Raw genomic sequence first — 16,956 nt, forward strand, 5'->3', positions numbered from 1 at the left:
TTCCTCCAGAACAGGTATACCCTCCAGAACAGGGTTATCTTGTGAAAAGGCACCCGAAGACACTGGCGCGGATCCCGATGGCTCCATCATATAAAGATTTTTTGGGTAAAGGAGAGAGGAAAAGTTCTCATAGTTATTTAAAAAAATAAAACCATTGCGAATCACAATGTATATAAAAAAACAAATTTTAAAGTAAAAAACGATCTTTTGAGAAAAGATCATATAAAATATTGAAACTTTCATCTTTTTTCTCTTTAACCATAACAGGTGGTTGTAAAATCTACTCTTTCCCGCAGGAACATCCACAATAGATCCAGTGCGCTTGACAAGATCTCCTTCTTTAATAGCAGTATCACTACCAAAGACAACAATCCCTACATTCTCATTCTCAAGATTTAAGGCTATTCCTTTCACACCGCTGGCAAATTCAACCATTTCCCCAGCTTGAATCTCGTTCAATCCATAAACACGTGCAATACCATCTCCAACTGAAACCACTCGACCGATCTCATCCACTTTCAAATTCGTGTAAAAGTGGCTAATTCTATTTTCTAATAGAGTAGTTAGTTCTGCAGCTCGGGGAGAGAGTTCCATAATTCCAAACTATATAGAAGGGAGAATGCCACGATAAAAGAGTTCTTTACGAACAGACTAGAAGACATAGTTGATTAGATCCAGAGTCTGCAAAATATCTTCGATCAGAAAACGAATGAGATCAAAAAGGGAGTGGAATGATGATGACCGGGCACTCTCTTGGATCTCATGGTTTGGCCCTTTCACTTGGCACGAGACACCGTACGCTACACAGAAGAACATAAGATTTGTGAATGAATTTATTACGTAAATTTTACTTTAACTTACTATGATATATCTTGTTCTTCTTTTGTTCGATCACAAACAGTCAAACCAGCTACCGAAAGATAGAAAGTCAATCCGTTACCATGATGATAGGATGATTAAGCAAGGATGGAAAGCCCCTTCTTTGCTTTTCTGATCTCATTGTGGAAGTACCGCGTCAAGATAGGCACCTTATCTATGCAATAACGATCTCGCTCTTCAATACAGATTCGTGAACGGTCAATCTACGCCATGGAAGTTTCATTGCTGAATGACTTGTCTGCTACCAACTCCTTCCTCTATGGGTAGGCCCAACCACCACACTACACTCTTAGGATAGTTAACGGAACACCAAGCCAATCTCGATATAAAAAAGATGTTCTGGACTCAAGCCAGCAAACAAATTATTATAGGTCGATCACGTAGTCAAGCTATAGCAAAGAAGACAACTAGTCGATCCGGGACTGAAGTGCAAAGCAAAGACAAAGGAATATGGTAGAAGGAGTACTACAAGCAATCAAAGGGTGCACAGCTAGACACCCCAAGCTCCCTTATAAAGCTAACCGAGAACAAGGTTGAGCGCCTATTAAATTGCTAAACCAAGAGCCCTTCTCTCACGGGCAATTCTTCTTCCGGAAATGACGAATGGAAGACGGAGCGCGTTCAACCCTTGCTCCAGAGATGAAGTAAAGTCCGCTATGCCAGTTTCATGATGCATGATACGACTACAGCTCATAGATTTGGCTGGTCTTCATAGAACCCATATAGAAAAAAGATGGAATTCTCACTCCAGTCCATACCTTGAGGCAAGCGAGAGACCGATATACCAATTGCGCTAGTCAAGGTAGTTGGGCGTCTTTGAAATCGAAAACTTTACTTTTACATAATACATAATTATTTAATTTAAGGCATACCGGACTCGAACTCGAGGTAAATTTGTTATCGTCTGTAGTATAGCATGATTCTTTCGCGCTAATGCCATCTTGGGGTCCCGTCGGTATCAACGATGAGAAGGAGGAGTAGGAAACATTGCGGGTAGGACCCTATGTTATTACTTCGAATTCCAGCTTGATTGACGGATTCTTTATTTTACTGAACTACTAGACCTTTCGGTAAAGACGTAGATAAAGTATACCTTTTTCCTAGCGGTTCTCAACCAGAATCAAGATGAAGCAATTCTAATAATCAGCTAAAGTTGAGCCCGGGGCTCTTTCGACCAAAAGCAAATGAGAGAAAGAATAGAATCTAGACTAGATTGTTCACGTCACTTGCTTCAAAAGGAAAAATACTCGATAAAACCGAAATGAGGGTTCCGCCCTCCGAGCCGAGCGAGATTGGAGAAATAGAGAGAATGTGGCAGTGGCCTGAACTATTTCCTTTCTTATGAGGGGTTGGTTTAAGTCAGTTTGCTTCTTTCGCTGCTAGTTGGGGAGAGAGTTTTAAAATGATGCAGCTAATAAAGTCTCGTTGAAAGCAGGAAGGAAGGCATAAGAAGCAAAGCTTAGTCCATGTTTTCGTAGCCGAAGAAAATGTTGTTTGTTATAGGCTTGTCCTTCTGGTAGCTCTTAGGGTTGCTGAAAGTGTGCAATAAGATAAGGAAGCAGGATCCGTAGCAATCTTGTGAAGCTGTGAGGAAAGCCCTTGTTGGAGGAGAAGAAACTCTTATAGTTCCTACTTCCTTGCTTGTCGTTAAGGTGTTGGAAGCTACTGAGCTCGGTTGTTCTAGTTAGAAAGAGAGCGGATACTTCCACCCGAAGGGGTGGTATAAGTAAAGCCGAATAAAAACCCTCTCCCTTTATTGACTCCAATCGAACCCCTAGCCCTTGGCCTACTCTCACTTTCTTTCACTGGCTGTCTCAATGACTAATCTCCTGCCCTGCCCATTTTACGCTTTCCTCCTTGCTATTTGAAAGAGTGCTTTCTGCGCCTTATAAAAGACTACTTACCGGCAAATGAAATAAAGAAAAAGCCCTTAAATGGACTCCACGATAACTAGCTTGACATGGGAAAGAAACCCCAATTTCCAATTATATAAAATAAAACTTTAATGGCAAGGAATAGTCTTTCAAAAAGAAAGGGGTTGCCTACTTTACTACTTACACTCGGGGAACTAGCACTTGCTGTCTGGAAGGGCTGCTTACGATTACGCAATGACTGCTAGAAAAAGGACTCAGTGCCTTGGACTGGCATGCTTAACGGATTTTACTAACATACATACTATAAGACTTTCCTACGAGACGTAAAAGTAAACTCCAGCAAAAGCAGAGTTCAAAGCATCATAAGAGCAAACCGAACAAGCAAGAGACAAGAGCTTCTTCTCGGCATCCTTAAGAAGTTTTTTCTCTAGCCTTGAGGCGGTGAAAGTACGTTACTATTCAGGAGTCTCCTCTTTCTAATAGAACCTGCTTGAGTCTCTCCGCTAGAGTGGCTTGGAACGGTTTCATGTGTTGGACATCCTAAAAGATGTTCCTTAGAAGGAACTAAGACTTTTCAAAGATTCCAATTTTTTCCTTTTCACCTTTCAAGCTTATTTAGAATAGTCTTTAGTTAAGATATAGGGACAGGCCTATACCTTCTCTTCCTAATAAAAGTTTGCAGCTTTCATGAATTGGTTACATTCTATCGGCCTTTTATTCGAAATTGTTGCACCATCCATCATGGCGCTGATAACTGAGTGTATTAAATCAGGTCCATTTGTTTGGACCAAGGCTGCAAGTCAATTTGAAGAGATCAAGTGACGAATGGTGAAAGCTCCAGTTCTACGCTTACAGGAAAATGTTTTGAAGTGGCCTGCGACCCGTCTCACCCGTGCTCATGAATGTCTTTCTTCATCAACTTGATAGGAAAATATCTTCCTTTGTGCAAAAAAGAAAGGAGCTTACGGTATGTGCGGTACTAAGATTCCATAGAAGATGGCAAGCTCAAGCCTTTCTTTGCTCACGGTGTAGTTAAATCTTCCTTACATGCAATTATAGACTTGTAAAAAGTGCTTTCTTTTTCATATATCTGCAGCTAGTTAATAAAAAAGATTATTATAATTTCTTATCAATGGACATGGACCTTTCATGACTGGACTCTTGCTAACTTAAGAGGTAGCTTTGGCTTGTTTGAAGAATTTCAGTGGCCAGTTCGGGCTAGCGAGTTGGATGATCTGGAATTGGCGAAACAAGTATCTATTTGAGGATGAGTTTCGGGTAGAAGGTGACCCTGTTGTGAGCATTCTTCACCGGGCACGAGAGATCATAGTACATATGTGGGAAGTGGTGTGAGAGTAGGTAAAGATTTTTAAATCTTTTTTATCACTCGGATGGTTCAATTCAGTCTTAGGTGGGGTTAGCAGGAGCTTGGTGTTCTGGGTTGGAGTACATGATTAGTACCTGCTAATCGACTAGAGCGGGGTGTATTCCAAGGTTTGAATGGAGTGTAGGACCTGGGGTGGGGTGGGAGGTGTTTTATGCACTTGAAGTCGATTCAAAAACTTTCTTCTTGAGAAGGGTTGTTATGAGTCAAACCCAAAGGCATCCATTTTTCATAGTATCCGATGTTAGCGTGAGAATTGACGGTTCGAGTCCAACATGTCTACAGAGAAGCCAACTTTTTCGCAGACAGGCTTGCGAACTTATCTTTCCAGCTGCAACTTGGGGTCATTCTCATGCATGCATTGTCCACCAAAGGGGCTTGCTACTTATTTGTTAGGGGACTAATGTGGAGTGGCTAGACCACGTCTATGCTATGATTAGTTGCCCTTTTGTTTGTAAGAAAAGATCTCCGGGCGGGAAAATGAAAAAAGCCTTCTTTCTTATTCTCTTACTTAGCCTTAGTGGGCCTAGCTAACCGGGGCAGGAAACAAAAGAAGACAAGGAAAAGTCAGGCTTGATTGGTTAAGGGACATAGCTACGGAAAAGCTCTGATCCAACTTGCCCATCTCTTTAGAGTTATAATCCTGACTAGAGTCCTAATCTCTCTTTCAAACCCATCTTTCGAAAGATGGCGGGGCTACCTCCATGCCTTTCAATCTTTCTTCGCTTAGAGTGTTGCTTGCCAAATGTCGTGTTTGTTGAGGACCGCGCATGAGAAAGAAACTTCAGAGCCTCCAAAAAAAAAGTTGTGATCGAATTTCCCGCACCATAAAAATGTGATCAAAGCCTGGGCCTGGTAGTTTTTGCCCTTGCTTGACTGGATCACCAAGAAGTTTCGTTGCCATTCTCCAGACCAGTGCTTGTTCAAAGATTTTTTTCTATCTTGACCACCACAATCGTTCTCCAATGCCTTTTTTTAGCTTATCCTGCCCCTTTGTTGCCTTCTAGGAGAAAGTGGACCATTGACTGAGATTGAATCGATTAAACAGCTGATGATTCTGTGCCTAATCCCGTACTCAGAGGAGTAGACACAAACCATGACCTTCCTATCGGGTTTCATAGCGGAAATCTCCTAGGCCTAGCCCTCTTGTATTTATTATTTAATCACTATATTAGATATTATAGTGATTAAATAACCTCGCCGGGAATGAACTGACTTAGAGTGCCCACCAAAAGATGGAATTCCAGACTTAATTCTTAAGGTATCCACCCGGATGTTGAGACTAAACAACACTGCAACCTTTCGAACTTCCCCCAATTTCATCTTGACTAGAGCATCTCATTGACCTCGAGAATACCTATGAAGACTGAGAAAAGGCCGACTTGATTCTAAATAAAGAATAGATCGCATTTGAAGCGCAGGACGAAGTCATTAGAATAGAACAATAAAGTACCTCCAAAAACTTGCCCGCGTGGACAGAAAGTCTTCCTCTGTATAATAAAAATTCAGCACTCCCGACTGGACTAATAAATGAAACTAGAACTCAACAATCAAATGAAAGGTCGTGATCAAATACCATTTAACCTAGCCGAAATTGATCAATGGACAGAGCTCCACAAAAATAATAAATTTAAGTAAAGTAAAGTTGCCCGAACTCTACTCTTTTTTCGCATTTCCCTCTCGAGGAAGTGAAAGTTCCGATTCCATCCAGTGAACCGATTCAATCCATTCCAAAAACAGAGTCACGCTCTTGACCTTTAGAAAAATAAGTTGAGTTTTGGAAGGTGGTTTATATATAATATATAAAATATATATATAAATGTCGTCTTCATCATACGAAGAAAGCTCGCTTTTGCCCTTTCACCATAGACAAGCCTGAGATCTCCACAGGAGAGACCAGACCGACCTTACCTACCTCTTCGAAAAGAGCACACTCGCCTGGAACAAAACAAGCTGTGGCTTTTGCCTGCTGCTTTCGAGTTTGAAGGTCAAGATCGGATCCTTTCCTCAAAAGTGGGTAACCGATTCCTCAACATAGGGGATATAAAGGAATTCAGCTACTGCTGGTATTCGATCATAGGAATCCCTATCCTTTTACATTCGAGGGAACTTTCTATGGGGACTACCTCAGGCTGGGGGTTACAATAGGACTTCGTTTGAGTGCTGCTTGAGTGAAGAAGCCCTGGGGTGGGATTCTCTTATTTTAAGAACGAACTTTCTTTGACTGCTCTAAAAAGACCCCTTTAGGGGGGCTAAGGTAGCGATCAGATCAAGGACAAAGGCTTTATGCCGCTCTCAACGAGTGCTCAGCAAGAGACAATGAACAAGAGCTTTACACGCATCTGAGATTCTAAAAAAGGAATGGAAGCCTTGTCTATTTAGCAACAGAAAACAGGTCTGGTATTCACTCCTTTCAAGGAAGTAAGTAAGGCAACTGGATTGATGCTGAGAGATGGTTCGAAAGGGGCCGCTCTCTAGCTAGGATCTGATTTGCTATGTCCTCATTCTATCGGTGGAGAATCTGGTTCCTATCCCACTCGTCGGTTTTTCTATTTATGATGAGCTAACTGACTGAACCCTTTCCACTGCGGTCGGGTGGGACCTAGATGGCTGGTGGATCAACGGTGAGCCGTTCAACCAGGGATCTATCCATAGTTTTGTGTCAGTTCCTGAAGTAAGAGATCCCCTCAAGGACTTTCGATTTGGCCGCCGCTATCTCCTCATTCGCCCGACATCCTTTTCTTCTTAAGATAAGAAAAGATCGGAGCCGGTTTCAGCCGATTGGATACCTCTAGTCATTCTCTACCAACTTCTCCCCCAGCGGGGAATTCCATATCTTTTGGCCTATTCGAGCAGGTTATGGCATTCCTGTCTGTAATGTAAATGCATGCTTCTTTGATCGGCCCGTTCTGCCATAAGTACCTCTCCTTCTAGCTCTTAGAGTCTGAAGATAGAAAGGTACTCTTATGGAAAGTTCGTCACCTATCGTTCTATTCACGCCCTGCGTTCGGCTCCAAGTAATCCATATCCATTCCCATTTACAGCATCCCAGGTGGCCTTCGGTCTTCTTTCCTCTTGGAGGACTTGTTTCACGAGGGGTTTCCTCTTCTTGCTATAGTCTTCTTGCCAAGCGTCCTTTTCTTGAGTTGGGAGCACATTCTTAGCTGTCTTTGGAGTCAGGTCCTCACTTGGGCAAGGGTCACAGGATAGAGGAGGGGGCCTAGTCTTATCCACGTTATTACTTGCTTTTTTCCTATTGCCGACTTGCCGGTTCTATGACTGGTCAACTACATCTCCTTTATATTAATATATTAAGTGCGGGGGTCTCCCCGACTAGATGACCTGGGCCTGAAGAAGGACAGGCCTTGTGACTTATCTAGTCAGACATGAAGTAGAATCGACTGGAGGCGTGATTCTTATTCCGAGCCACTTATACATAAAGGATCCTCTAATTTTAATTAGTTGTGCCTTCCACTCTTTTTTTTTGTGAAGTACTTGGCTGAAAGACGCTGGGTGGGTGGTCCTTTTCTTTGACGTCAATCGTTTGGCTTACTTGAGAGGCGATATTTTTCTTTTGAGGTGAATGGGTCGTCCTCTTACTTGACCATGGCATCGCCAACATGAGTCTGTGTTCGGTGGTTGATAAGCTGCTAGTTGGTATTTAGTTTAGGGCTTGTTATTTCCTTTCACTTTTCCCAACGAGGTGGAGGGCCATCGCAGAAAGTCACCTATCTTCGTAGTTCCGAAGACAGGAATTGGGTAGTAGAGGGGGGGAGCGGAGCAGTCAAAAAGTGGTCTGTCATGAATGGAAATTCGCTTGTACTCTATGGGAATCCAACGCCCAGTGATTTAGATTTTATGATAGATGATGAGAATAGTCTGTGTCTTTCTCGTCAAGTACCTCTTCAACTAGGTCGGACGCGCGCTCCACCTGAGTGTGAGCGGATATTTGATAGAATCTGTGATGAATACGCGGAGTGGGTGGTGAGTCGAAAGGCTTTTAGCGCTGCTTTCACATGATGCAATATCTAGGCCTCCTAGACCTGCTCTCTCGCCCAAGCCTCATATCATATTCCAAGCACTAAGTATTCCCTGCCTGCTCAGATGCGTCAATCCGCCTATCTATACCCTTTTCCTCGCATAGAGAGCTCTAGTAGTTCTTGGTAGGAGGGAACTAATACTATAGATAAGGTACAAGAAAAGCTATTTGCTCCCCCGCTACGCTAGCACTTAAGAGACTATCTTAGCCCAGAGTGATCCCCCACTACCAAAAGACGTGGAGACACGTTTATCTCGTCAGCTCCTTACCTAAGTAAGGCTACCTTCACGTCACTTCCTTGAACTCGCTTAAGGAAATTTTTTTTTATCATAAGAGTCACACTTATTTTGGGGGTCTTTTTCACCACCCACGTCGGCCAAGGTGGCTTTTTGCCCTAAATCAATTGGCTTTACGACTGTTTTTGAGTTTGTTGAGCATGACGAGCTAGTCAGTATCCCGTCCCGGGTTTAGCTCAGTTTGAGTAGCACTTCCTGTGTGAGAAACTAACTACAACTACACCAAAGAGGAGGGGCATAGGGAATCCCGTACCGATGGGACTAGACACCACCGGAAACTGGCGATCAAGTCTACGAGCCAGCAAGAAAGATGATAAAAAAATCAATGCCTACTTGCTCATGTATCATGTCATTCTTACTGACTGTACCATCACAACCAACAAGGGATTTTTCTCGGAAAGGTAAAAACCTTCAATCCTGAATTGCTAGTTTTAAATCTCGTCCGACGGGGATAAGTCGCAAACAAGGCTTCCAGAACTCTTCTTCATGGGGACGGAGTCCCCTCTTCGGGAGAGATTCCTCTCCGTGCCTCATCGTTAATGATGAACTCTTCCGAACATATTTTATCTATAACTTCTGTTCGGGAATATGGGTTTTGCAGGATTGGATATGCTATTTTTATCTTTGGAATTCCTCCTCCGAAAAGGAACTTCTTTTTTTGTTTTTGAATAGAGTTGTTTTCTTTAAAGAGTCGGTCCTTCAGCTGCTGTTGAATAGCGTCCGCTGAGCAGAATGTGGATGATCCTGCTTCCTCTCTCGAGTGTTCCCCGCAAGGCGGATTGGGGATTCACATAGAGAATGGGCCAAAAAAAGAACGCAAATAAATAAGGAACTACAAAACCCTTGTATAACACCTGGATATAAAGATAGGTTATTAAATACACTAAGTAGAATAATAAGATTACTACAAAATTATATTTTATTATTCTTCTACTCGGCCTTTTTTCGCTGTGTGAACAAGGTTTTAGTATGTATTGGCATTCTGGGCAGGTCGCAATAAGTCGCTAGTCGAAGGTTTAGACCAATCGCAATTCATCACCATCTTGCCCGCTTCCAATTGATGACTGGCTATTATATAAGTGACAGGTGCACGATCGACTTTGCACGTTCCATTCTTCGGTCCTTCGTCTATCGCCTTGGTATAAAAGCCTTGATCCGTCTTCGGCTTCGATTCGTTATGCTCAGAAGCTCCAACAAGCCCTAAAATCTCTTGCCGCCTAAAACTCTGCCAAGAGAGCGCTGCTTTACGTTTGATCCTATGTGTCCAGAGAATGCTATGCGTTCTCCACTTTCGGATCTCGCAAAGAGAGAACGTGTTTTTTCCTCTTACTTTCTCTCTCATTCGAAAAACGAAGAAAGCGGGCTTTGCCCCAGCTACCGCTATCCTTGGGAAACCAAAAGAGCTACCGAAGGAAAGGGATGCAGTCTCTCCCTTGGCCTTTGGAGAGGAGAAGGCAGAGACGAAAACGTCCTTCGCGCAAGTTTTTTTGCTTCCTGCGCCCTTACTAGTAAAGTGGCTCTTCGACCAAGAAGGCATTCTGGTAGGAAGGCCGACCACTACATAAACCGCCATCAGTCCAGGAGAGAAGCAAGCTACCTTTCTTTGATCCACCTTCCCGGGCAGGGAAGAGACCACAAATGGACCGCGGATGGTGGTCGTGGTAGATTCGAGTCTCTTTTTCGGCGGAGCGAACTCTTCTATCGTGTTGCATTTTCTCTGGTGGGCCCCCCCTTTCCATCGTACTGGAGCGATTCGAGAAGAACGATTAGGGTCATATTCTATCCTTTCTACAATGCCCATAGACGAAGTGCTTCGTTTCAGATCAATTCTTCGCTGCAATCGCTTCGATCCACCCCCTCGGTGAAAAAGAGTAATACGTCCTGAAGAATTCCTACCTGCAGACTTCCCAGTACTCCAAGTTAATTGTCTAAGTGCTCTCCTTTCTCTCATTGTCTATCTCGTAATCATTCGATTCTCAATTCAAGCTAGCTCCTACTCCTCCTTCTCCTTTAGGATAGGGTCATCGTTGGTCCTTATTTCAATGTTCATGCAAAGCTTTTGATCTTGTACTCTACGGAGGGGCGTAGCGAAACACCAAGCCAATCTCGATTAACAAAAGAAATCAATTTGAAATCAATGGCCGCGCAATCAGCGGTAGGCTTGATTGATCGTACTACATAAATGCTTGCTCGATTGCACTTTCTATATGTAGATGAAAGTGACGACTTGGTCGTTTATCGTCATTATATGATACGATATTTCCTTGTGAAGCTTGACATTTTTTAATCATCGCAAAAAGAAAGAGTAATCCATGAATAGGCTATTTTAATCTATATGTGTGCGGCCAAGCATAGCCAATGCGAAGCGTTCTGTGATTATCTACAATATTATTAGAAATGTTATTTTCTTCAATAGCGCACCAAATGCGCGCAAGGAGGGTAGGGGGAAAGAGAAGTCAAGGTATCAGCATCAGCTAGAATAGATGGTGACGGATACAAGATTTTGTTGTCTTTCTGCCTTCCTGATCGACCGAACAGCAATGATCTTGCACTTGGTTTCCACCCGATCGATACAAGTCTTGCCATTGAATAGGCTGATCGCTGATGCAATAGTTGGCTAAGAGCTCCTGTTTGCTTTCTGGCAATGAGCTAGCTTAACCCTGATTGTTTAAGGCTTAAGACAGTCATGTTGGATCTCCTATTCGTACTGCTACCAGGAAGAGAAAGACTGATTGCGACAGCTCAACCGGATGAGACATCTCTTATTTACAGAACTGTGCCAACGTGTGCCTACATTTTAAGTATATTTTATATACCAGTTCCGGGAAGAGATCTTTATTGAATAGAAAGAATGAAACCAGTACCAGCTTAACGCCAACCGTGCTTCCTACCAACTCCGCCAACCCCAGACGGGGATATTGATTTAGCCGCACCTGAACCCGCAACTGCTGCCTCCTTGAAAGAGAGATGTCCTAAACCACTAGACGATGGGGCCAACTTGTGATGCACGAGGGTTTTCACAGCAGTACGGTCTGGACTATGATGAAATTTTCAGTCCAGCGGCAAAGATGACCACCGTACGTGTCCTGCTAACGCTTGCAGCAAGCAAGTCCTGGAAGTTGTGGCAGATGGACGTGAAGAATGCTTTCTTACATAGAGAATTAGATCGAGAAATTTACACGGAGCAGCCACAAGGGTTCGAGAGTCAAGCTCACCCTGATTACGTGTGTAAATTAGCTCTGTAGGGTTAAAGCGGGAGCAAAATTGGTAGAGTACTTTTTATCATGGTTGGGTAGGATGTTAGGTAAAGAGTAAGAGCAGCTATGCAAGCACACACATGGGCACTAGTCAACGCCCTTGGTTTGGTAAAGTCAGTGCCCTTGCTTTGTTTGGTTCTTAAATGGTGGGTCGATCAGTCTACTCGCCCAAAAGATGAGATGGATGCTCCTTTCACAGTATCCTGTGAGTCTCTAATTCAAAGCTAACCGAAGCGTGACTTTCAAGAGCATTCCTAAAACGAACCAGCCGCGAAGAAAAAGAAAAGAAAGGGTCGCAGGTCTTAGAAGCAAGGCTATAGATTCAACTCTCGGGGTTTAAGCGGAAATTCCCAGCTTTATTAACCTTTTCCGGGGCTTTCGTCAATCACTTTGGAGATGGCGTTGAAGGCTAAACGTAAATGGCAGACTCGTAAGAAGGCTAGGGTGTCTGGAGAGGAGACTTCGCTGGACCGAGAATGAGCATCCGAAATACAAGCACGGGAGGATGGGCTAGGGCTACTAAATCGAAGAATTCATCGAGAAGAAGAATAATAGTTCCGGCCTTGAGGCCATGCGAATATGGAAGGAGATCTCGCTATGGAAGAGGGAATTCATTGGCTCGACGTGGTGGGGGAGTAGGTGGTGCCTCTGGTTTATTTATGCAGCAGTCTTTGTCTTGCGGGGCATCCTCCTTGAATTTATTATTCGTGATAGCCACATAGTTGGGCTTTCTATTTCTACTCGGCAGCGAACAAAGAAGCGGCGATCTCGATAAGCTAAGCAATTGACTCTTTGTTTGCGATTCTTTCAAGGAAGACTCAGATCCAATATCGGTAGTGGAAGAATTAGACTTGTGTAAGCCTGAGAGATGGCCTAGACCAGAAAGTATTAAATTAAGTAGAGGCCGGGGGCAGCAGCAGAAGGTTGGACTGGAACCCGAGAAGGACAAAAACAATATCTCTTCGGTGGAAGTTACTGACGATCGGGCTTCAAGCAGCTAATCTAATCTGTAGCACCTGAACTCCTGAGCTTGCTTGGGTGAGTGGTGGGATGATAAATGGACTCTCCAAATTTTCCTGTGAATAAAGCCCTTCTTTAAAGAGCCATTTCGGTAGGTTTTACATTTAGTCATTAGGAATAGCAGACCCCGCAGAAAAAGGTGAACAGCTTCAGTTAGAAGTTCCGCTCGAGTGGAACGGTTGTTGGTATTCTATTTCATATCCTCCTGTTGGTGAGTTACCTATTCCCTTCCTTTCGATTTAGGAAGTGAAAGTAGTTTCCGGTGTTACAGTATGAGTAGACGGTGCTGTGGCCTTCTCCGAGACTGTTCAGGAACATGGATCTGTGGGTATACCTGCAAAATAGCTTTCTCTACGAGCCTACTTCGCTTTGCTTGCTTCAATTGCCGTTCAGAGCCATCCAAGAGCGTACCTGAATCAAAGATTTCGTGTGCCTTTTTCACTATTGTTTTGTGATGTGATGATAGATATCACATTACCTAAACTAGTTGGGTAGGCAACGAAACAAACAGGTTTTTATTCCACTACTAGAGACTAGTTCCTATTACCTGTGGCTACCCTAATATCCCGTTACTGTACGGGAGTGCTGGAGAAAAGAAAAGCAGGGTTTTTTCATCTGCTAGCATTGTGGTTTGGAATCGATTCTTTATCAATAGCCCACCCTTTCTTTGAACCTTGTCAATGATCGAACTTAAAGATATGAACTGAGTGCCATTTGATGAGTAACTGAGAACAAAGGAGAGGGATATGGAAAGAATGAAGTAATGAAAGAGGAAGTCATTGCTAGTAGTAACGACTTGTCACGATCCATTGGTTCATATAGAATCCATGTCCTAGGTGTATCAAAAAACATTCTTTTCGCTAAGCGTATATAATAAAATAGAGTGAAAGGGTCCACCCCGAAAGCAAGGGGATACTAACTAACAGCTGAGTCCTCTCCGAACCGCAGGAGATAGTTGCCCATCATACGGCTCACCAACTTCACTTGCCTCTATGGGAGGCGCGCTCCGGGCAAGTTCGGATCACTTACAATACATGGCTCTACGAAGGTGGGTTAGGAAAGTTCTCAATATGATTCTTTTCCTGTATTTGTTCGATGATAAATGCGAATCTGTTTTGTCCACTTTCTCCATCTCCCTCTATCAAAATGATAAAAAAGGAATTTCTTCTTCTTATTCCCGTGTTTGATCTCTTCCATCTCTGCCTCGCTCGTTGTCACCTATGTTGGGAACCCTGTAGAGAATGAAGAGGGGCCAAGGATCTTCCTCTCAACAGTGCTTTTCGAGGCTCCAATCTCCTCCATGAATAAGTAAGGCCCCCTTAGCTCTGCCAGGCACAGGACAGGGGTTAGCTTTGTAAATGTGTAGAGCCAAGTGCAGTGTGGTGTAGTAGTAGGCACTTCTAGGCCCCTTCCCGGCTACTGGATTACTCCAGTGCTTCGGGTACTACGGACCCTCTGCCATCCATTGCAGCGGAGCCGTTTCATGAGCAGGGGGGCTAAGCACAGTTCTTTGAATCAAACGTTGAATGAAATCGATTCTTTTTTAGATATAAAAATAGAAATCGGATAGATGGATGGATCTATCTTTCTATTCATATATATTACTTAAAAAAAAATGGATTGATTTCATTTTATTAAGTAGCGTAGCAAGAAGCCCCAAATCCTTGATTTGGCGAGGAAAGACTGCTTTGGGCCCAGAAAGCGAAGGGAATGAGCTCGGCAGCTTCTCCTCCACACTTATTTTTCTCCGTGCCCGTTCCGCATGCGCTTCGCGCGCAATTGGCGCTTTGCTCTCCTCTTATTCTTCATTGGACGGTTCGGATGAGCACCATAAAAGAACTCTCTCTATATATTTATATGTATATGTATATATATGTATATGTATATGTATATGTTAGGATCAAAAAACTGTGTAGACCGAGAGGAGTTACTATACACTTTTAAAATATTTTAAGCTACAATAGTTCGTTCTGGAAATCTTCAGAAATGAACCGAGCACCGAGAGATTATATTGAGTTTGGTTACAAAATCAAGCGGAAGACACTCAACATAATCCTCTAAAAACCGATATAGCATTTTGGATCGTTTGATAAGATTGTAAGTTGAGATAATAAAAATAGTTCGGTTGAATCATTTTATCAAACATTTTGTATGAAATATTTTGGTTATTTAAAAAACATATACAATGTTTCAAAAAATCATATAAAAAAGCAACAAGAAGTAAATGTGATAAAGTAAAGAGACACAAATTTGTTTATGGAAGTTCGAAGGTCAAATCCTTCTACATCTCTTCTTCTTTCATTATTTTGTATTGTCATATTAATGAAAATTAACTAATAAAATTTATTTTATTTTTTTCTAGTATCACCATGTCAAATTTAACAAAGCTTAAAATTTGTTGCGCTCGATATCATGGGAAAAAATTATATGCCATGGACTCTCGATGTAGAAATGCATCTTGAGTCATTGGGTCTAAATTATACTATTAAAGCAAATAATTAATATATCATCATCACAAGATAAATCAAAGGCTATGATTTTCTGACGTCGACATCTTGATGACAGATTGAAATGTGAGTGTCTCACATAAAAAGATCCAATGATTTTTTGAAAAAGGTTAAAGGAAAAGATTTAAGCATATAAGGAAAGTTATACTTCTGACCGCCCGTGATTAATGGAATACTTTAAGATTCCAAAACTTTAAAAAAGTCAATGATTATAACTCTGTGATGTATTGAATAGTCTCGCAATTAAAATTCTGTGGGCATGAGGTTACTGAAATAGAAATGCTTGATAAAACATTTTTCACTTTCCACGCATCAAATATAACTCTACAACAACAGTATAAAGTGCGTGGATTTTCGAGATATTCTGAACTCATCACATGTCTTCTCGTGGCAAAAAAGAACAATGAATTATTAATGATAAATCAATCTGACCTACTTGATCAACGACATTTCCAAAAGCGAATATCATAGGTAAAAAATGAAAACCAAAATCAAAGTCATCGACAAGATTTTGGTCATATTCGAGGTCGAGGACGAGGACGTGGACGTAGAAATGATTATGGTCGTGGTCGTGGTCGTGTTCGCGGATATGAAAACAATCAAGATAGTTACTTTTATAACACATCTCAAAAGGGCGTCATGAAACACCCACCAAAAAACAGTATGAAAACATTAGTGTGAATGAAAATCACTCAAAAATATCTGAAAGTGCTTGTTTTAGATGCGGCACTCCAGGACATTGGTCTCGTAATTTCTGAGTCCATGAGCACCTGTGTAAGCTAATAAAGAATCAATAAAGAGAAAAGAAAAAGAGACCAACTTTGTTGAGCACAAAGAAAATTTGAGTGAATCAAATCATTTTGATGCTACTGATTTTTTGAACGATTTCTCGAAAATTATGGATATCTTGGTGGAATAAGAATGTAACATATTGTATTTTTCATATATTTGTGTGTTATTGTTTTATTGTATAATTATGAAATATGTTATATTTTGCATATGTATTGTCATTAATTTTTCTTTATTGAATATTTTTCTGAAGTTCGATATGGAAAATGCTATGAGTAAAGCTAAATAAGAAAATAATCTCATGGAAGTTTGCATACCTGATAGTGGTATGACGCACACTATTCTCCGAGATAAAATATATTTCTTGGAACTAAAACCAACAAAAACAATGATGAATATAATATCAAGTCATGTAGACTTGATTGAGGTTGTGGCAAAGAACAATTTTTGTTACCTAATGATACAAAACTTCTGATAAATAGTGTTTTATATTCACCACAATCGAAAAGGGATTTGTTGAGTTTTAATGACATATATTTCCATGGGTATGACACTAAAACAATAACTGAAGAAAATGAGAAATATATGTCATATCACATATAAATCAAGAAAGAAATATGTAGTTGAGAAACTACTAATGCTCCATATTGGATTGCATTATACAAATATAAGTCCAATTGAATGAAACATGGTAATTGAAAATTCTTCAATATGAACCATTTGGCATGATCTATTAGGACATCCTGGTTCACTAATGATGCAAAAAATTATAGAAAATACGCATGGTTATCCGCTGAAAGACTAGAAGATCTTTCAAAATAATAAATTTCAATGTAAAACATGTTCTCTTGAAAAACGTATTATAAGACCATCACCAGCTAAAATACAAACTGAATCATTCATGTTTCTTG

The 16,956-nt window shown here is 41.6% G+C and overlaps 1 protein-coding gene across 1 annotated transcript; it reads right to left on the reverse strand.

Moving 5' to 3' along the window:
* Positions 1-9,205: 9,205 nt before the first annotated feature.
* Positions 9,206-10,696, reverse strand: LOC140867495 (large ribosomal subunit protein uL2mz, N-terminal part). Its single transcript, XM_073272565.1, has one exon. It carries the CDS (start codon positions 10,421-10,423, stop codon positions 9,437-9,439), a length of 987 nt encoding a protein of 328 aa, XP_073128666.1. The 5' UTR covers positions 10,424-10,696; the 3' UTR covers positions 9,206-9,436.
* Between the last annotated feature and the right edge of the window lie 6,260 nt (positions 10,697-16,956).

The sequence above is a fragment of the Henckelia pumila genome, chromosome 4 (assembly GCF_033568475.1).
Source record: "Henckelia pumila isolate YLH828 chromosome 4, ASM3356847v2, whole genome shotgun sequence".
In the NCBI taxonomy this organism is placed as follows: domain Eukaryota; kingdom Viridiplantae; phylum Streptophyta; class Magnoliopsida; order Lamiales; family Gesneriaceae; genus Henckelia; species Henckelia pumila.

Coding starts and splice junctions, on each gene's coding strand:
- LOC140867495 (XM_073272565.1), bottom strand. CDS start 10,423: ATGAGAGAAAGGAGAGCACTTAGACAATTAACTTGGAGTACTGGGAAG.